Source organism: Notolabrus celidotus, chromosome 12 (assembly GCF_009762535.1).
Source record: "Notolabrus celidotus isolate fNotCel1 chromosome 12, fNotCel1.pri, whole genome shotgun sequence".
Classification (NCBI taxonomy): domain Eukaryota; kingdom Metazoa; phylum Chordata; class Actinopteri; order Labriformes; family Labridae; genus Notolabrus; species Notolabrus celidotus.
The window spans coordinates 14,449,938-14,471,651 of record NC_048283.1 but is presented as its reverse complement, the minus strand read 5'-3'; the positions used below and the strand labels follow the sequence as shown (position 1 = coordinate 14,471,651).

Here is a 21,714-nt window from a genome sequence, read left to right as displayed (position 1 = left end):
AAGAAAGGGAAAGAGAGAGAGAGAGAAAGGAAACGGCAAAAGTTGAAAAAGAAGAAGAAGAAGCGCTTAAGACAAGAAAAGAAAGAAATCAATTGGGGGAAGACGGTCTGAGCCAGAGGAGGGATGTAGAGCCGGAGAGGGAAGGAGAAGCAGAGGGAAAGAGAAGGAGGAATACAAGACTATTCTTCCTTCTCTACCCAAATCGAAGCACACTTGGAGAGAAGGGTCGGGATTCATGGGAAGGAGACAGGGAGAGAGGTAGAAGGGAAGGAGGAGATGAGGGAAATGACAGGGAACAGGATGACAGCAGCAGAAGCAGGAGAGCGCCCAAGTCCTCACGCTCTCATTCAAGACATCATACCCCAAGTAAGCGCTACCCCAACCTCAACAAACTCCCTGCATCAGTCAAATTTTGGGTGAATGGAAGAGGAGGTGATTCTAACACTCCTCCAACATCCCTCCATCCACTCCTTCCATCCTCTAAGAGAGAAGTGGAGGGATGGACAGGGATGATAGTGGTAGACTTGGAGAGCGGCGTCCTTTGTTAATGCATTATGACAAAGAAAACAGACAAGAGAAGGGCTGTCTTTTCACGAGTGGGACTCTGAGGATGACGAGGATGATGATGAGGAGGAGGAGGAGGAAAAAGGATAGAGTGAGAGAGCGGGTGGAGGAAAGAGGAAGAGCAGGTAGGGGGCAGTTTCTGAGTCAGAGAGACAGGGCTAGGGCAGAATAGCTATTCAGATGAGGGCTCGTCAGGGGTTTGGACGCTTTGAAAGATACTGGGAAGGAGGTGCAGGGGGAGCAGCACTGGGATAGGGGGCATAGGAGAGGAGGCTGGTTCTTTGGTACCTACCCCTCCAGAGAAAGGGGGCAGTATTAACAGTCGGGATGACTCCTTACTGGGGACTCGAGCAGAGGGCTGGATCAGTACTGATTTCTGGGGTTCAGGGCCAGGAGTAGGTTGGGGATCAGGGGAGGGAGTGGAGGACTTGGCTCACAGTGGCCCCCACCCCCTGCAGCTTTCCCTCCTCCTAGGAGATACTGGTCTATGGACAAGATCCCTGTGAAGGGAGATAAAAAGTGGAAGAGTGGAGGAGGGAAGACTAAGGGGCGAGCAAGGGACAGAGGGGAAGAAGCTGGACGGCCCACCATGTGCTCCTGTAGCCTTTACCCCCAACCACATCCTTACCCACACCCCCACAGTCGCCCGCATACCTCCCACTCCAAAAGAGGAGCCACAGTGCTTTCCCATAGCCAGGAAGAGCTTCTCCCCCACTGCCACAGCTTCAGCGGGGTTCACGTCCAAAACCTCTGCCTCCCAAACCAGATCCCAGTCAGGCCAAATCAGGCAGCCAATCTAACCTCAGCCTCAGCACACAGCCCACAGACCATCCACCACAACCCTCACCGTCGCCTCCGCAGCAGCCCTCCATGTCTCCCACCTCCCTCCCGATGCCCATCCCACCTCGCCCTCCTCATCCTCCGTCTCACCACCAGCAGGGTAGGGATGGCAGGCCAGGGCCAGGCTCAGGCTTCGGCCAGTGCCAAACTTCAGTATCAGAGACTGCGCTCGGTGCCACAGCCACGGAGGTTCTACTCCCCCCACCTGCCACTCAAAGCCAAGAGCCTGTGCTCACGCAGAGGGTCGGCCCACTTCTCCAGCCTGGAGAGTGAGGTATGACAGGGGGAGGAGAGAGGAGACGTGGGAGCGAGCACCACTGCTATTGAAAACCGAGGTACCATGGCAGCTGGAGGCAGGGACGACAGCAGAGAATTGGCTGCCTTGGTGTCTATAGGTAATCAATTAGCAACCATCACTGCGGGAACTAACATGGACAGCATTTCTAATGCTGACACGACTCTGTGTGAGAGTAATGCCAACACCACCCGCTCCATTGTTCGTGTTCTAGTGAAGGCGACAGTGAGACGCCACACAAGGGTGAGCTACGTTCGTTTGGATGGTTCCCATGACGATGAGAGTGAAGGTGAGTCTGCATCACTCGGGATAGCAGCTCCTGAACTTCTTCTCCGCTCAGAATTGAGCCTTGTGATGTCATCTTCGGTTCTCCTCCCCTCCCCGAGTCACAACTACGGATAAGAGTAGTCTCCAACCTGTGAGTAATGATGTCATATTTGTACACACAAACACACACACAGCACACTCACGCACACACACACACACACACAAACACAGATATGCTCAAAACGTCTCCCTCCCTCTGGCTTTGAGAACACACCTCAGTGGGAAGAGGAGATCCACCCTCTCCCCAAAAAGAGACCAAAAAGACTCTGGCTCCATGTCCACATTGGCTGTTGGCTTTTGAACTGACTGGTGGACTGCTTCTTGGGTTTTGGAGAGACTGCCCCCTTTTTCCCTTTTTGTAAAATCAGTTGATATGAAAAGCAATGCAGTCAGCTCTTACATGCACTCACTGGGCAGCGAGGACAGTGCTGTTTATTTGCCCACAGTGACCTCATGACACCATCAGACCCATCTAGCTCTACCCCAGGACCATCTACGTGATGTCATGTTTTACTAGAAATCCTTTTAACTAATCAGACTTAACAGGAAATACTTCTCCTCCTCGTTGGAGCTTGTCATGTCAGCTCTGGTCCAACCAGAGTTCAAACAAAGTTTAATTATTTAAAAACAAACTGAACTTTAAAAGCGAAATAACAATAAGAACAAAAACATGTAGCAGATTTTCTTTAATGTCTGTCTTTACTTTTCTTTGTTACTCAGACTTTTCTCACCATAACCTCTTTTTTATTCTATCAATATATTTCTCTCACTGTGTTAGTGTTTTAATCATGAGGAGGCTGGATGTGGCTAGTATTGGAAGTGGGAATGATTGAATCGCAGTGCTAATTTTCCACTCAAAAGCTTTTAAGCAAGATTCAAGTAATTTGTTTTAGATAAGCCCCATCATCTCTTCCCACATGTGAACATTGCATAAATCACCATCATGTAAGTGAATGAAGGGGATGATTGGTGCAATATCTGTAATTGGCACTAGATGGCTGCATAATATTCAAATAAGCTTTGGAGACATTAGTGCAAAAGGCTTCTGGTGAGTTTAATAATTGTAGCTACATGAGGCAGAGGAGGCGTGCAGCTATACCCTTTATTATTTTATGAAAGTGGCCAGTCAGGATTTATTAAGAGGAAGTAAGGGAATTAAAACAGAGTGCAGTGTAATACAAACACTCTCTAAGGATAGTATTGTATTTCACTATTACTCTGTACCTTGGCAGAGTTTTGTAAGTTTAGACCGTACGAAGCACAATTCCTTATTGTATTTTTCAGACATTTGTGCTACAGTGAAGCTGCACAATCTGCAGGAAACATATTTCAGTAATGGGGTAAAACTAGTGATTTTGTATGAACTCATGTTGCTATTATTGACCAAAATCACTGTAACCACGGTTTGAACTACAAAGTAGACACTTGTGTAGAGGAAATGATCTTCTATATTGACGATTAGCCTTTGGCAGATAAGACTGAACAATATACCACAAATGTTTGGAGTTTCAATTTGAGGTGCATAGTAGCTGAGATTTTACTGAAAGCAGTCAGTAATAACTCCTTTTGTCAAGATTATCAGATGACTGTTTGTCTTAGAGCAATATTCCCACCTTCAATGTGAAAGGAATGCAATGGCGCATCTGTTTGCTGTTTGCATTGTAATTGTTTTCCCTCCAGTTTAAAATGAGGTCATATGTTTCAGCCAGAGACAGATGCACCACGTCTTCACTGATTTCGCTTTAGGTGAGATAGGTTCCATCTAATTTGGTCAGATGTGATTATAATAAATGAGTTAAAGTCCACAGTACCTGGCTCTGGCTGACCGATATGAATAAAAAATGCTATGTGTTCAAAAGAGAGAAGTGAACTGTAGCATTTTACCTCCTGTGAGCTGTGCCAAAAGCCATTTACTGTGTAAACTGTGTCAGTGTTGCCAACATTGCAATGTATATGCCCTCCATTTTCATAGGTCAACACATCCACCTCATTTCTCACACTAAGACCAGCCACAGCCCAGCTCTTCTTCTATTGTAGTTGAATGTAGCTTTGACATGATGTAGCAAAAGAACACCTACTTTTAGACTTTGTAGCTTTTTGGATGCTGTCGATAATGGCTAGAAGGACGGGGGGGTTGACCTGCTATGTGAGGGACTGTGCGTGGTGTTTGTGCATGTTGTCACAGATCGAAGAGTTAGTCGACCTTCTCAATTCCCCTTTTAACTCCTTTGCCTTTGAGTTAAGGCAGACTGTACTTTTATCTGCACATGGATTGCTTCTTTTCTAGATCTACGTGGGGCTATTTTTAAACAAACCTGTGATTTTAGAGAAATGCTTTTTGCCTTTCCCCATCTTTTGGAAAGCCCCAGAATCATTGCATGTTTAGCTGAATGAAACCTCAAAGATTTATGGTGGGAGGGTTGTGTAGTTCAATTGTAGCAAATGCTTAGGACCCAGGGCAGCCACTCTACAGTGTGGTAGTATGCTCGCTCTACTCTGCACCCCAACAGTGGAAACCACGGCAACAGTTTGACTGCTTTCTATGTAGTTGAACAGTCATTTTCAACCAATCAACAGGGCTTAAACCTGGTATGTCATTGAGCATTTTTTATTTCAATTGAGGCGCTAATACTTAAGTCTGTGACTGCATGAACAGAAGTGACTCTTAAAAACCCTCTGGCTTATTTTGTTTATCTATTTTTTTAATGCTGAGAAAAAAGAATATATTAAAATACTATGTTTTTGAGAATGTACCATGTTATACTGTGATTTAACTGAGATATTTTATTGTATTCAATTATCATTTGAATTCTATTATTTATCTATAAAGAAATATATATGTACAAATAAATATATACATATATACATACAGGTATATATATATTAGTTAAGTTTGGTATATTTGGAGGAAGTGTTAGATGAAATAGTTTTAAATGTTTTAGCTTTGTAGCGATTCTAGACACTGAAATCATTTTTGAATTTCGATTCCTCCTATATGACTGTGAAGACATTAGTGCCTGTGACAAAAAAGACAAGTAAAAGTCTAAACTCTCTATTCATCTGTATCTACTATAGCTATCAGTCCGTCACTCCTCTCAAACTACCTAACATCACTTTTTGTCAATCGCTGCTTTAACACATTGGTATGTTTCTCTCACACAGTCTGCTGTCTCTTTTGCTTTCTCCTCCTCAGTTCTGTCTTTTGCTTTTCTTTAGTAACCAGTTTACTAACATTCTCCACCTCCGACTTTCTGAAGATTTATCATACGTTGAGCACATCTCTTTGTTGATTAACTCATCCATTACACCTTTCGTTTGTCCCTCTGATTACTTTCTTTTGGAGTCAGCTCATCCCTCTGTCCGTCTCACTTAGCAAAAACAGAGACCAGTAGATACTGTGTTCTTGCTCCTTTTGACTGATTGTTGATGATGATGATCAATTAACTGATTGATGAAATAATTAATGAACAATGTTACTATTACTGATGTGACTGAAGTGTGTATCTGACGACCATGCCACTGTAGCAAGTCTGGGCTGTACCACACCACCAGCGAGCAAATGAGGCCACAGTTGCTATGGTGTTGCCATGGCATTTTCACGGTTGTTGCCATGGTGTCCTCCGCACCGCCACCACCTGGTGCCTGCTGGGTAATATAGTACAATGTCCTTCACTTTCCTCAAAGCAGTGGTCAAAGATCTGCTATGCTCCCCTCTGCTCAGCCCTGATCCTAATCAGTGAGAGGTGAAATATTTAAAAGCTCCTCTGCTGGAGGGGCAACATGGTGGTGACGAGTCTGCTGTCTGTGCTAATCTAGACTGGACTGGTTTGGCTTTAAGTGGCTTTAATAAAGTATTGGTATCATGTTGATCACCTAATCTTTACATCATCAGTTTGTGCTGCCCTGCATGTTATCCAAAAGGCTTCATATCACTCACTGACAGCCTCAAACCAGTCAGCACAGAAGTGTTTTATATGTCCATCCTTCTCATGAATGTGTATGTTTTATGTCGAGAGGGAACGTGCCATGTATGTGTATTGCATGTGCATTGATCATGCAAAAAAAAGGCCACTGCAGCATGATTCTGTATTGCTCTCTGCTCTCTTTCTGTTCCTCAGAAAAACACACACTCATTTCGCTGTGCATGCATATTTAACACACAATGCGTACATCATTCAGCCAATGATCCTCATCTTCCTCTAGCCCTCAGTAAGCTGCAATCTAAAGCATCACTTCAAGTAGTCTGATCATCCCACGCAAGCATATGTGTGGCTTTGCAAACACTTGCACCCAATGCAGGCCACACACTCACACATATACGCAAACCCCATACACACACACACACACACAAACGCACGCCATTGTGATTTATTGAAAGTGCATTCTTTGTATATAATTTAGATTTATTTCCCTTTTAACTCCAGTCCTTCACAGTGACTGTTTTGCTTGCGTTATCTGCCTGTCTCTGGTATTGTCCCGCACTCTGTCTTGCACTGTCCCGTCTCTTCTAATCTATCAAAACCTGTTTGTAGTAGCCACATTCATTTTTTTTACTGTGCTGTGTTGCTCCTCTTTTGATTTACCTTGTTGTCGTAATCTGCTTTGATTTATTAGATTTACTGTCTGGTCAAATCTGAATGAACAGTATGAGTTGAATAGTCCAGTCCAGCCTAGTACAGTGTCCTCCAGGCTATAGTCTAGTGCCTGAGACCCTTTTGCAGCCTCAAGTCCACCTACCACCCACCCCCCACCCTTTCTCTCTCCTCTCTCTCTCTCTCTCCTCTCTCTCTCCTCTCTCTCTCTCTCTCTCTCTCTCGGCCCATTACCTGAGAAGCAATGCGTGTGGTGCTCCAGAATTCAAACAGGGTCTTCATTGGCTGTATTGGCCGTGAATTATATCAAGGAAACACAGGAGCACAACACGTTGTACTCACCAGGTTCAGGCTCTGCATGTTGCACCATGAAAAACTTATCCCACCACAACGACAGGGCACATATACCCACAGAAACCAGTGTGTGTTTTCAGCATTGTACAAGGCCCAGTTCTGCTCTAGTAATCTCGCCAACTCTAGGCCTACTTACAGGTATCTGCGGCGAGTTGCTAGTAGGGTGATGTTGCTCCTAGCCCAGACTGGTCTGGTCTATGCCCTAATTTAAATGTGTTAGTTTATTTGACATTGTCTGTCTGGGGTGGGGCTGGAGGGTCAGTGCTGCACTTACTTCCTGAGAATTGCTTCATAAAATCTGATTCTCTTTAATTAATGTCAGTGGTGCTGTGTTTCCTTCCACTTCTTTTGTCACAATGTGATTATGAAACAAGAAGCTTCCAGTTGTTGTTTGTTTACAGTGTTTGTGCATTTTAGTGATGTCTCGATGCCATTTTGTCCTGCCCATTACAGATTCGGACATAGACTTCAGTATTTGCTGATGCATATTGGCCTTCTAAAACTAATGCTATTGAAAAAACATACATTATACTGATTGGACATAACACTGATTGCTGACATTATGCTAGCTTTGAAATACATTTCAGTCTCTGCACCACACTGTTGGTTGTTAAAGGGATATTTCAGTTTTTTTGAAGTTGGGTTGTATGAGTTACAGTACACTATTGCTCCTGGTAGCCACAATGAGCCGGTGAGCTCTTCTCCTTTAATAAGAAAATTCCCAGAGGACCAGCAGGTAAGCTAGGCCACAATTCTCTGCAGACGGGGCCTCCTATTTTGCGTAATTTCGCTATTGTTGAGAAAATATGGTCCAGGAACTCATCATGGTGCAAATGCATGCCCCAATAGAAAAATTGGAGCTATTCAGTTTGCCGTCAGAATCCCCCTTTGTTTTGGCACTATTTTCAGACACACCTCGCACACCGGTGCTCTTCCGCTATATGAGCACAGACACACGCCGATCAGCTGTTTGGATCAACAAGCACGTAGCATTTTTAGCAGACACTTTTAGGAACAAAAATTACAAACTGCAGAAATTAGTGATTCTGACAGTGATGATGACATGCCGTTTACTGTGGACACAAGAGGATACCTCTATGAACCAGAGTTTACTGGAAGAACTCCAGATGCAGACCCAACGAAGAAAAGAGGGAGAATGTTCTGTGCTAACGAGTGAGCAGGAGAGATCCCCCGTTACCTGGTGGTGTCGGTGTGTAAGCTGTGAGCCCATGCCAACGAACCAGAGAGCTTCTGCTGTCGGGAGAGGGACTTTTAGTGACAATAATACTTCAGGGCCTTTCTGAATTAGAGGATACCAGCGGCTCACATACGGCTCCAGTCTGCATCACTCATCATCCAGAGTTCCCTGCCTTACAGGAGGTTTGCTTGTTTGAACAGCGGGATAAGACAGGTACGTCCCATCTTTTAAATTTGCAGAAAAAATGAGTTTCATTCACTCTAAAGACCGATACTGCTACTTGATCTGCTACGTGCTTGTTGATCCAAACAGCTGATCGGCGTGTATCCGTGCTCATGCAGCAGAAGAACACCGGTCTGCGAGGTGCGTCCGAAAATAGTGCAAAACAAAGGGGTTTCTGACGGCAAACTGAATAGCTCCATTTTTTTCTATTGGGGCATGCATTTACACCGTGATGAGTTCCTGGACCATATTTTTTTTAACTTTAGCAAATTACGTGAACTAGGAGGCCCCGTCTGCAGAGAATTGTAGCCAGCTTGCCGCCCGGTCCTCTGGGAGTTTTCTCATTAAAGGGGAAGATCTTACTGGCACGCATTGTGGTTAGCAGGAGCAATAGTGTACTGTAACTCATACAACCCCAATTTAAAAAAACTGAAATATCCCTTTAAAGACACATAATCACATACCTGAAACCAGATCTTTTAGGTAGGGCTGGGCGATAATTCGATAACGATAATTATCATGATATAATTTTTCTCAATATAGATATAAAAAATGTTCGATAAAAATTTGATAAATCTAAATCTGTAATTACACCCACAACCTGTAAAGACGTTTGGAGGGGAATGTAAACACAGCTGAAACGAGCGACAGCGACAGGGAAGAAAACGTAAAACCTACCAGCTCAAAGCAGAGTCGTTAGTCTAATACTGTGCTGACTCAGCGTTAACTATTAACTTATACACTTAACCAAATACACTTTCAGGATGTTGGTAAATAAATCTTATTGGAAAATTATCTCAAAAATCTAATTTCACACAAAAGACCTGCTTCCTGTTAGCACCGTCAGTAATGATGGACTCAAGAAGTTTATCAGAGAACTAAATCCCAGACACGAGCTAATAAACCATTTGGTTTCTTCAAGTTTCACTCGGGAGCAAAATCTGCCTCTAATTTAAATAAATAATGATTTTATTTTTATCTTGATAATTATCAATATCGACTGATATGAAAAAAATTATCGGGATAACATCTTTTTTAATATCACCCAGCCGTACTTGTAGGCTACTTTAGTTACCCATACTGGATTGATATCCGAACTTCTACATGTGTGAGCGTGTATTTTCTTTTGTTGATGTTATTGTCTGAACAAGCCATTACCAAGTCAGATCTCCCTTAAAGTAAAATTATGGAGAGCTCAAAGAGTAGTTACTTTTGCATTCTGACAGGCAGTCCTCTCCCAAAGTGTGTGTGTGTGGTGTGTGTGTGTGTGGTGTGTGTGTGTGTGTGTGTTGTGTGGGTGTGTGTGTGTGTTGTGTGTGTGTGTGTGTGTGTGTGTGTGTGTGTGTGTGTGTGTGTGTGTGTGTGTGTGTGTGTGGTGTGTGTGTTGTGCGTGTGCGTGCATGATTGAATATATTTCTCTGAGGTTCCTCGGTTCTTGTCAGACTTTTACTTTGATCTGGCCAGAGCTGACCTAACATATCCACTTCATTCACCCTCAAAGAGAGAAAACACACCTAACACTCTGCCTCAACTCTCAACCTCCACCAACAGCGGCCATGTCTGAGCTGCCTGACCAGCGGCTCTGTAGCTACTACAACAAACACATCTGTTGTTTTTTTTGCTGATCAGAACTGAATTTAAATACAGCTCGCCCTGATGTAGCTTTGTGGGAAGTCATCCATAGAATCTTGTTTTAAACTTTTGTTTAAAAAGGTTGTTTGAGTGTTCAGGAATCATTATTTCAGGAATAGATAATGTCAAATAGGGTTGCAAAACACAGAGGGATATTTGAATCTGACTTTGAAGAAGTTTTTACTTTATTGTCCTTTGTTGAAAATCCTTTTACCTGCTTTCTCAGAGCTAGTTTCAGATGTATTCAGAAAAAACAAATTGTTTCCCTAAAATGCTGCCCAGCCAGCATGAGAAAACCTCACATCACCTGACACACGATATTCTGCGAGAGTGTTGATAGGGATATTAAATATTTTGTTTTGCTCCCTGTGAGCCTGCGATCTGCTAATTAGCCATGGCTTTGTCAGTGTGATGGGCTAATGGCTAATTGCATTGTGAGGCCTCTGTGTGTACATGCAGTAATGACTTAACGCTCTAATAAGATCGAGTTACAGGCAGTTGGATCACGGTGTCCCAAAACACTGATCTGAGGTCAGTGTTGTGCTTTTCTCTCTAATGGCTATGATGGGAGAGTGGAGAGGATAAACTGATTTTTCTTTTAAGCGACTTTACGGATTCAAATACAGAAATGCAATTTTGATTTGATTAAAAATACATTAGCTCTACGAAATGCTTCTCAGCTATGCTTTTATCTTGACACTGTAAAATATGTCCTTTATTGGTCAGATGATAAATATCTACTCCGTGCACAGCCTTCTATTTATGCTTAACTCTGCCTTCCCCCACCTGCTCCATTCTCTCCCCTCAATCTCCCCTCTGCTCCCTGCAACAGCACCACCCCGTCCTCAGTCATTTCTGTTCCAGCTCCACGGTCACACACACACACACAAGCATCCACACACACATACAGTATACAGTGACACACACTCATGAGCTGTCTGTGTGTGGGAATGGAAGGAGTGTGCTGCGTCCCTGCTGAGGTGCAGCAGATTGATCCTGTACTGATCTGCCACCAGGTCCCTGGGGATTTGTACCGCATGTCTGCAGCGCAGGGCTTAACACTTCTCTCACTTTCTTTCTGTCTTTGTCTCTCTCACATTCTGTCTTTCCTTAGCGACACAAGCGACGTCTCTCGTTGTGCAGTGCAGTGGCCCCCACGCTACAACACCCCCACCATCCTCCATCTTACTCAGTATTTCCGCCAATAAAAGGTTCTTTCACCTTTCTGTTTTATTTATTATTTGTTTCAGTTTGTTTCTGTTGTCGTACTCTGTCGTTTCTTTTACTCTCTGCTCTGCTCTTCCTTAACGTCCCTGTTGTCCCTGTGGGTTTCCATTACTACGGCCCTTTATTGTAATTTTTTTTCACTATCTTATCTGACATTGTTGTGTTTCCTACAGATATGTCTATCTATTTCTGAGTTGCTAAATCTGTGTGTTCATCTAATACTCTATACTTACTCACGTACAGTACATGTGGAAGGACAGCACTGTTTCTTTCATCATGTGTGCAGCGCCGCAGGGTTCTACAACTCATCGGCTTGATCCTGGAGTTGAAAAAAACGCCCAAGCACTCTTTCATCTCATGCCTTTTTTTTTTTTTGCTGAAGCTAAACAGCCAATTTCTCGCCTTCTCCATTTCCACATGAGCCACACTGGACCACAACCAAGCACAATGAGCCAACTGACCCACACTTTAACACACTTGTGCTCATGTGGTATGTTATGTTTGTGTATGTTTGGTGTGTGAGAGTGTGTGTGTGTCTGTGTGTGTGTGGAGAAAGAGAGAGAGAGATGAGAGCAGAGAGAGAGAGAGAGACGAGAAGAGAGCAGAGAGGAGAGAGAGAGGGAATGAAAGGGAGAGGAGAGAGAGAGAGAGATCGACGAGAGAGATGAGAGAGAGGAGACTTTTTTTTATCACTTGCATGTGTTTTTTTTTCATGTCTACAGTGCTGTGTTGATTGCGGCAGTTTTTATTTGGTGTCCCGCCGCTTTGTTTAGGTTTAACCAAAAGCAATACTGAAGGTGCAGCGGTTGCCTTTTTTTTTTTTTTTTTTGTTGCACTGTATTATGCTACGCTGTGTAATACCAGTGCTAAATAGTCCATGTCCACATCTACCATCTGGCAGAGGAGAACATTATAAATCTTTTTTTTAGCTGATATTAAAACATGTTGACTAATAGTGAAGCGTATATGTATGGTCCTACATTAGTATTAAGTTTCTGTGTTTGTATGTATGTGAGAATTAGTAAAGAAAAGTAGCCATCACATTTCCCAGAGCCTGAGTGGGTATGGAGCTATTATTCAGCCTACCCCGTGACAGTTGACAGGTGAAAGAAGCAACTCAATAGAGAAGTCTGAAATGACATGTAACAGTAGCATCTCTTCTGTAAAAAAAAGAGAAAATTGAATAGTATTATCTTTTAGTCAAAATACTGGTCAGTGTGTTGCACTTCTTAATAAGTCAGTTGTTTAAGAATAACACGTTATGTGTATAATTACAGTGGTGACAAGTACGCAGCTTCATTACTTAAGTCAAAGTATAGATACTCCAGGTCAAATATTACTCCAATACAGCAGTGAAAGTTGCTCGGTCAGTTATTACTTGAGTTAAAGTACTGAAGTACTTGCTTTTAAGAAATACTTAAGTATTCAAGTACTTTTTGAAATAATCTCTTAACATTGTATTTTAAAATACATAAGTGCAGTAAAGAATACATAGGAGTACATTCTGTTACATTATGTTTATTAGAAACCATTACTTGAAATCTCTAAAAACTACACCATGGAATAAAAACAGACACTAAGTCACTCCAGCACAGACAACTTAGTTTGAAATGTTCATCTGCAATAAAGCAAACGTTACGTAGCTCAGCACACTTTCTCAGGTTGGACAGTGAATTTTTGTATGTTTGAGTGGGGAAACCAGGAGAACAATTCAAATGATGCCTATCATTCTTCATTTCAAAAACCTCTAACACGGGCTGAAGATATGACCATGGGTGCTCAGGTGGACCCATGGGTGCTCAGGTGGAGATTATAGCCATCATTACCACCTCCAGTGAAATTTGCTCTGTGTTTGCTCCACGTTCAACCGTGGAGACATACGATATACAGGTATGACTAAACCACTGAGACAAACAGAACTACACAAACACATTTTACTGTCTTAGGGATCAGATTTCAGAAAAGAGAAGGAAATTCATGAGCTGACTTCAAATCAAAAGTAGTGAGTAACTAGAGCACTGATAGAAATGTAGTGGAGTAAAAGTAATAAGTTCCCCCAAAAAATAATACTTAAGTAAAGTACAGATACTCAAAAAATTTACTTAAGAACTGTATTCAAGGAAATCTACTCTGTTACTGTCCACCACTGATCATTTATAATGCTTAATGATTTGTCTGTCTATATTTTCTTATAGCCAAAGCTTTAAGTGATAACATTAAATAGCTTTGTGGGCTTATATTTTTTGAAGATAACAGTTACATCAATGGAAACTGGATTTTGCTGTATGCGGCACCAACAGGTTAAAATTAATATCCACATCTAGGACACAATAATTATTCTGCATCCTTGGTTGCCTCAGTGTGTGCGTATGTGTGTGTCTAATGCCAGCAGCCCAAAGGGAATTCATCCTAGAAAACTGGGATGAAGATTAAGATATCCACAGACTTTACCTTGTTCTCCCCTCACCTCATTATCCGATCACCCTCTTACCCTGATTCTCCTGCCCTCCTGCTTTCATCCTTCCCCTTGAGCACATTTTGTAACAACTCCTCTTCCTGCCTGCAGCAGTTTGAACGCTTTTTCTGCCTACAGCTGACGCTTTCAGTTCTTGTTAGTATTTTGCACATACTGTGAATAGTAATACCTCCAGCTCACATGCCTGTTGTGCTCATGTTGGTAGATGATCTATTGGCTTGGCCACAGTCCCAATCTAATTATACTCCTAGCCTGTAACTTCACCTGCAGTGGAATCTGTATTAAATACAAATGTTTTATTACCCAGAGAAGAGGTTATGATATGACTGTGCTGTTTATTAAAACCCAGACAAATTTAGGATATCATATAACAATAAGTATGAACTCATTGCGTTTAAGCTGCTGCAATACATATTTCATACTAATAATGGATCACATAACTACTTGCATGGGGAAGAAATCACTCAGACTGAGAGACCCAAGTACAGTTACTGGTTATGAAGGTCTATGGAGCATTTTAACGTCTTTCATTGTTTTAAGTTTTACAGCTGGTAATTGTATTGTTTTTGATTTACTCTCATTGCTTTATTAGTGTGTACAATTTGGTGGTCTTTTTTAAGACCCTATCTGCTCAGTATCAAAAAGGGAGCCGACACAATTAGCAATTAGTTGGTGAACATAGTGGAGCATTTAGAAGCTAAAGAGCTGTATATTTCCCTCAGGAGTTAGTACAGAGAAACAACAGAGATAAAGGAGAGTGATTATTGGACTTACAATTATCAGGTGGCCAGAAACACAAGGCTAAAGTAATGGTTATGTTCCCCTGTAACTGTTAGACAGGTAAAAGGGCAACTCTGCGTAAAAATGATAAAATGTCAGTGCTGTGTTCACAACTTGTTTTCACCGCACAAAACAAATAATACACCACACACTAACAGACTCCATTCATCAACAACCAGAGTCCCAACTCTAAAAACTAATCTCAGTCAAACCTCACTTTTCAGTAAACAAACATGGCAGACGATAGGTTAGGTTGTCAAACTAATTGGTGCTAGCTGCTTAGTTACCTGGTACATCCAGTGGATAGCAATTTCTGTTCAATGCATGCTGCTGCTGCAAATCAACAAGTTGGTCCTCCATTTCTAACAATCTAACATAATGCTGCATGTTTACTACTGTCGCTATGGCTGTTTGTTGTGCATCCTTGCATTGCCAGCTTGCTTACTGATTGGCTACCCACATGGCAATCCACAAAGTACGTTCACAGCTATCGTCTGGGTTCCCCTGCACAACAGGATATCTGATTATGATTATTGAACATGTTTGTTATCTATGATTTTAAATACATAATGCCAGGATTTACTTCTAAACACATTGGTGGAAGTAAAATCACTCAACATACATCACACCTCAGGAAAATATGAAAGCATAGTCTTCAGAACCATATCATAAAGGGACTTTACGCACTTGTGTTGGAAGGGGGGGAAATCTGGTCCCATGTTGGCTTGATTATCTTGTAGTGTATCCTGCTTGAGAGGGAAAGATTCCAATCACTAATTTGGATTTATTTAATGTGTATCAAATCATAAACAAGAGGCAGGGATTTGGTAGAAGCAGTGTTAATTTCCTTAATGAGATTTCTGACGCTAAACAATCATAAACTTTGATTCTGTGACAAAGATGAGACAATGACCAGCAAAAATACATCACAAACAATAAAAACAACGATGAGCATAAATTTGAAGTTTTCATTTACGATACAAGATGAATAATGTATGATTGAGTTTGTGTTGGCAAAACAAACTTGAAAGGGCAAGACAGACTAAAATGAAACTAAAACTAATAGACATTTTGCTGCTGCTAAGGTTAGATACTGTAAGCTAGTAAGCTTAGTTAGGCATGCAGTTAGTCGTACAGTTGGCAATTTGCTTCAAGCTTAGAGCATCAAGAGGGTTTGGTGTTTACAGTTCTAACCCCACCAGGAGCTCAGGGCCGCAGGGAAGTCCAGGCTATCAAGCCTAGGGCAGAGTTGGACTCTTTCTTGGAATGTTGTGAAAGCTAGACAACAGGGAGCAATATAAGTAACAGGGGCCAGGAGATTTACACATCCAGAGCCTTTGCTGGGATTATGGAGGGATTCAGTCCCAGGCTTTCCAGAGCCAAACTGACAAAATAGCAATCCCAGCACTGTATTCCCTGTCCTCAAATGGTCTGGTCTTGCTTGGCTGGCACTGAGACTTGCAAGAAGAAAAATCTCTGTTGTTCTATCAGTGGACCTGAGTTTTTCAAGCTTCACCTTCAAGTCCCGGTTTATTGTGCTAGATACCTTATTAGTTATAGAATAGAATAGAATAGAATAGAATAGAATAGAATAGAATGCCTTTATTGTCATTGCAACAAGTACAGCGAAATTGAAAGGTGCAGTCCTCATTAGGTTCCATTTAAAATAGACAAAAACACACAATCAAGGTATAAAAAGTATCACGTCAAATCACAGAGTCTTATTATTGCACTTGACTATATTGCACAAAAGTCACCATTCAAAAAGCCCATACTCACGTGTTGAGGGCAGTAATGGCTCTTGAATAAAAGCTGTTTTTTAGTCTGTTTGTTTTTACTTTTAATGTCCTAAAACATCTGCCAGAGGGTAGCAGCTCAAAAAGTGCATGTCCAGGATGAGTTGGATCTCTTAGGATGTGTTTTGCCTTCCTGAGGCAGTGTGAGCTGTAGAGTTCCTCCATGGAAGGAAGGGAGCAGCCGGTGATCTTCTGGGCCGTGGTGGACAATCTCATAGTTATTAGTGATACTATTGGTACCATTCTTTAATCACCAATCCAGATGCAAGAAATGCAGAACCATAATAATTGTAAACAAACTGAAATGACTGAGCAAAACTACGAGGGGGAAAAGCATCTTTATCCAAGCAAGATCTCTAGTCATTGAAACTTTACAGTGTTCCTCAAACATGCTGAAACCATTCTTAGTTATAGCCTACTGCTTTATGGACATCTATCTACTACAATCCAAATCCACGACTCAAGTAATATATTTATCTCACATAGCTGTCTCTCATTTGTCAGTATGTTTATTTTTATTTAAAGTATTTGTTTTGGTAGTGAGAGGCAGGTCAACAGTTAAATAAATATGGAAAGCAGGCTTATTTCCTTCAGTACTAAGAGTTTGTAGGCCATGTTGATGGGTATCAGCCGCCTGCCAAATGTGTCATCTGACTGGCATGGAGGCTTGTTGCGCTCTTCCAAAAAAACACAGTGGACCACTCTTCATTAAAAAAAAGCAAAAACAAGCACACCCCAACAGAAAACCAATACTGGGAAATGCAGCCAATTGTTCCTCAAGAAAGAATTTTTACTGGCAGATATGAATACCTCAGACACCGCTTCTCCCTACATTCCACAAACAACAAGTTAGGCGAGTCAATTTACCTTAATTTCATTGGAGGAGGAAGAAAGCCAGCAAGCCATCCAGGTTGAAGCCGGTGCTTGATGCGAGTGAGCGCTCATTAGGCGATAATGGATGCGTGTAATTGGTGAAGTGCTGATTGCTCCCCCAAAAAGATTCCATCGCAGGAGAATTTTCTGTTTCATTAAGCCATGGTCAGAAATAATAAGATAGCCATCTGTAGACTGAGAGAGAAAAGGAGAAGGGGGGCTGGATATGGAAAGTGCTGATCAGAAATGGTAGCAACAGCTTCATGTAGTGACATATAACAGCGATTATGGTAAAGATGGTTAGGACTAAGAGACAAATTGTGGTTTTGCAGATTGTTTTCATCATTGATCTACCCTCCTTTTTCAGTTTTTATGTTACTTGTCACACTGATGTTTTCTTTTATGTCCCTTTCTGTCTGTGTTTATTTCATTGTTCCTCTACTTTCAATCATGCAGCTAACTATATGTTTTTCACTCTGCCACACGTGCATCTTTTCTTGGTTTACAGGCTTAATGTATCTTTCTCTGGCTGCACACCAGCTCGCTTTTATGGCCCAGTATCAAACACTGTAAAGCATGCTCTGATAGGCATGCAAATGCACACTGATACAGACACTTTAGAGCCACAAGTGCTTACTCATCACACTGCATGGAGGGGAAGTGTTGTGAGCCATTTATGTGCTTTGTTTTTCAATGCTCTGATTACTGACAAGTGCAAGGTCTATAGTTCATATTTGTGTGCCCCTTTCTTTCTTCCTCTCTCTCTCACTCTCTCTCTCTCCTTTCACTATATGAGGACATGCTCCTCATTTATGTGTAACAACAGAACAAGAACATGACTCATCCACGATAAGACGGATAAAGAGAGTGTCACATGGGTTAGAGAAATGAAGACAGTCCTATAGAGAGGGGTCTGGTTTGTTTGAAGGAGAGCGCCCTATCATTTCCAATCAGCTGCTCATTCTGCATGACTAATGCTGAAATGACATATATCATTGTCAGATAGGATATGTTCACACAGCTGTTTTTCTTTTAAACACATAATAATGACAGCCACGCACACATTTGTGCACACTAGCTCGCTCTTATCTTGCTGGCTGACACCATTTTGCTCTCTAACAATCTTGCTAATTATAATTGTTAATTAATTCTCTGCCAGTGTCCTCATCAGGAGACTAATAACCTACATTTCCATTAATTAGACCTTCAACCCTTCGCTCCTCTACCAGTCTCTCCGTCCCACTCCAATCCACCCCTTCGTCCCCTGCCTGCCTAAAACCCCTCTCCTGTCTGCTGCTCTCATCGCCCAAGGTTGTCCATATAGCATGTGCACACATGCAGTGTGATTAACTGTGTGTGAATGAGCGTGCTTGTTTTACTAACATTGCAAGGACAAACGCTTGTTCACACTTGTGGGGGACTCAACTCACAATTAAGGACTTCCAGCTGGACCCTGCAACAAAAGTATGAGCAGACAATAGATATATTTTTTTATAAGTCAAGGAATATGCCTACTAATTTTCTTGCCAAGATTATAAGATCGATGTCATTCTCAGAACCCTGGTGCAAATACAAAACTGAGGCCAGCAGCAGGTTAGCTTAGCTTAGCATAATCAGTACAATCAAGGGGAAACAGCTAGCCTGGCTCTGTTCAAAGGTGAAAATAAATCAGTCTACCAGCACCCGTTAAGCCCAATTAACACGTTAGAGTAGTCCAAGTCTCTGTTGGTTGCCTGGCAACTGGTTCCGGCCAAGAAATAGTCTGGCACATTTCCCCTGAAAAAGAGCAAATTGTTGTTTTTACCAGAAACAGGATGTAACGTGTTAATCCATGACTCTTACAGAGCAGGGAAAGCAGTTTCCACAATTTACTGTCTTTTTATGCTAAGCTAAGCTAACCACCTGCGTGCTTCTGCTACATTTAACCGCCACAGACACGAGAGTGGGATCATTTTATTCATTTTGACTCCTTGCAAGAAAGCAAATAAAATGTCAAAGACCTGTTTGAGTTTCATGAATAAATACAAGTCAATGCAGTGTGTTCCTTAGCGACCAAACTGGGTTCTGTGTGTGTGTGTGTGTGTGTGGTGTGTGTGTGTGTGTGGGTGTGTGTGTGTGTGTGTGTGTGTGAGTGTGTGTGTGTGTGTGTGCGTGTGCGTGCGTGCGTGCGTGTGCGCATGTGTGTATGCATGTGTGTGTGTGGCCTTGACGGTATGTGGGCAATCAATGGACAAACAGCCCCTCTCTTGGAAACTACTCTTCCCATCAGGCTCAGCTGACCTGGTTTCCGTGCACAGTGGAGCTGTGTTATCATTTCACCACTCGCTCTGATCTCAGAACAAATTGGAAATGCAGTGAACATACTGTTAACTGTTGCAGAGAAGATTAACAGAGTTGTTCATTTTACAGGCCTGTTGATCCTTCAGTCATCTGGATCTGCAGCAAACTCCACGACTCCCTAACAGTTTCTCTTCTCATTTTTAGCTCTGCCTAACAAGCCATTTGTCAACTCTTCTGAAGCTTTTTGTTCTTTTCTTCCAGACTGCAAACTCTCTCCTGCTTTTCTTTTCTCCCTCTTCCTTCTGGCACCAGAGGAAGTGAGGGACAGTTGGCACTTGCTCATCCATACTGTATTGGCGATGGCAAAATGGCAGCTTCTGTCTCAACCGTCCTTCTTCCTCACCCTCTCCTGAGAGAAGTAACCCAGATTTCCAAATGAATCGCTGCCTCTCTCTCCCTCAATCTTCCTCTCTCTCTCTCTCTCTCTCTCTCTCTCTCTCTCTCTCTCTCTCTCTCTCTCTCTCTCTTTCTCTCTCTCTCTCTCTCTCTCCATCTCTAGTCCTCTACTTGGTAAAAAGAGAACCAATCTTAGAAAGAGAATACCACCTCTCTATCTCGTCCTCCTCACCCTGCCTCTGGGTTAACGGATATACCACTTCACTCTTCTATCTTTGGTTCCTAGAAAGCTTGAATCTTGCCAAAAGCTTGTTGTTCTTTTTTGTTGTAATAGGTTTTTCTTTTCATTTTTGGCTTTTTCTTTTATCCTTACTTGCTACAGCAGTGCTGCTGCCTTTTCTTTCCCTCTTTCTTTTTTCTGTGAGGTGACCAGCTACAGGTGTGACACCTTAGCCTTTCCTTTGAAGTGAGCCAAACGAGGAGAAGAGAGGGGGAGAGGAAGTGAAGAAGAGAAGAAAGCTGTTCTTTGGTTGCGCCTTTCTTCCAAAATCACCACATATTCAGGTACTGTGTCTTTTATCATCTTTATTGTGCAGGTCAGTGCATTTTAAGATCATACTTCTTCAAACCATCATTTTACTCACTTAGAGTACCTCGTCCCTTCTCTTACCACTCTTCTCTTTTAACCTTTTGATTGATTTCCCCCCTGCTTCCTTCCAGAGACACCTTTTGTCTTATCACATTTTAATAATTTTTTCTGCTACAAGCTTACTTATTTATTCATTAAAACCCTGTTGGTGTTTCATTTATCATTTAGTGGCATGCAAGACTTGAACTACAGTCTCTCCAGACAATGTTGGCAGTATTCCACTTTTTGCAGCACATCATAAGAGACCAAATCAGTGCATTTTATTCTTGTCCAAACTTTACTCCAGAAACGGGACTAATTGCTAATAAGGGCAGGGAGGAAGTCAGGAGAGGATACATGCTCTAATATTGGAGCAGGTGGTGGGGGTGTTGTTGACATGGCAACAGGAGGTGCGGTTGACATGACGACTAGGGGGCAGGGGGGTTTGGTATTCATAGCTGCGAGGGAGATGGAGATATAAGGAGCGCAATGGACGGGCAGTATGTGGGACACCACGCGAGTAGCACTAGTAGTGAAGTGTCTCAGAGTCTCTTTGGAGAGTTCTGTTTCCATATGTGTATTAACCTCCATGTCCCTGGGTACACCACTCTTTCTCCATCATCATACCTGTGCCCTTTCCATCTTCCTTTGCACTTCCTGTTATTCTCCTTTTCTCGATCTTTCTCTCCATCACGCCACTCCTCCACCGCTCCCCACCCTACGTCCCATGTGCCATTAATACAATCCTGTCTCAACCATGACCCATTACACTCCCCAGCTCTCCTCCTCCTCTTCCTCCCATCCTCACTTCCGCTTCTCCTCCCTCTCCTGTGTTCAAGGTCTTTCAACAGTGCAACTCTATACTCTCCTTACTAACGCTCATCATTTCTCTTTCTGTCTCTCACTGTACCCTCCAGGCATCATGTCTACCCCGGTCTCCCCTCCCCCTCCCTGGCACCATTGACGCTGGCCTCCCCTACAGTGGTGACCTCCCCCGGTGTTTCCCCTCTGCCCTCGCCGCTCTCCCCTCCACCCAGGGTGCCCGTGTTCCAGAGGAAGGGAGCGCTCAAACACAAGAGGATTGTGGAGGTGAAAGATCATCAGTTCACAGCCCGCTTCTTCAAACAGCCCACCTTCTGCAGCCACTGCACCGACTTTATCTGGTAACACACAAATACACACATACACACATACGTGCAACTTCAGATTCACACAGAAACCAATACCGTCAGTT

At 42.6% G+C, this 21,714-nt stretch overlaps 2 protein-coding genes across 5 annotated transcripts in view; both read left to right on the top strand.

Annotated features, from left to right (window-relative positions):
- Positions 1-708, top strand: part of LOC117822444 (glutamate receptor ionotropic, NMDA 2D) — a 55,958-nt gene extending 55,250 nt beyond the window's left edge. The window contains 1 exon segment of the mRNA XM_034697163.1: positions 1-708. Within this exon segment, the coding sequence (XP_034553054.1) occupies positions 1-111 (111 nt within the window). The 3' untranslated portion in view covers positions 112-708.
- Positions 709-719: 11 nt separating this feature from the next.
- On the top strand, positions 720-21,494 carry LOC117822448. 4 transcript variants are annotated; one of them, XM_034697168.1, is made up of 3 exons: positions 720-2,117; positions 20,320-20,416; positions 21,398-21,494. In XM_034697168.1, the coding sequence occupies exon 1, from the start codon at positions 1,052-1,054 to the stop codon at positions 1,682-1,684; it is 633 nt and encodes a 210-aa protein (XP_034553059.1). In that variant the 5' UTR covers positions 720-1,051; the 3' UTR covers positions 1,685-2,117; positions 20,320-20,416; positions 21,398-21,494. The 4 variants fall into 4 exon arrangements, with proteins under 4 accessions (XP_034553059.1, XP_034553060.1, XP_034553061.1 ...); XM_034697169.1 differs by having other exon boundaries at positions 20,278-20,416; XM_034697170.1 differs by lacking the exons at positions 20,320-20,416; positions 21,398-21,494 and adding an exon at positions 11,139-11,604.
- The last annotated feature ends 220 nt before the right edge of the window (positions 21,495-21,714 follow it).

Coding starts and splice junctions, on each gene's coding strand:
- LOC117822448 (XM_034697168.1), top strand. CDS start 1,052: ATGGACAAGATCCCTGTGAAGGGAGATAAAAAGTGGAAGAGTGGAGGA.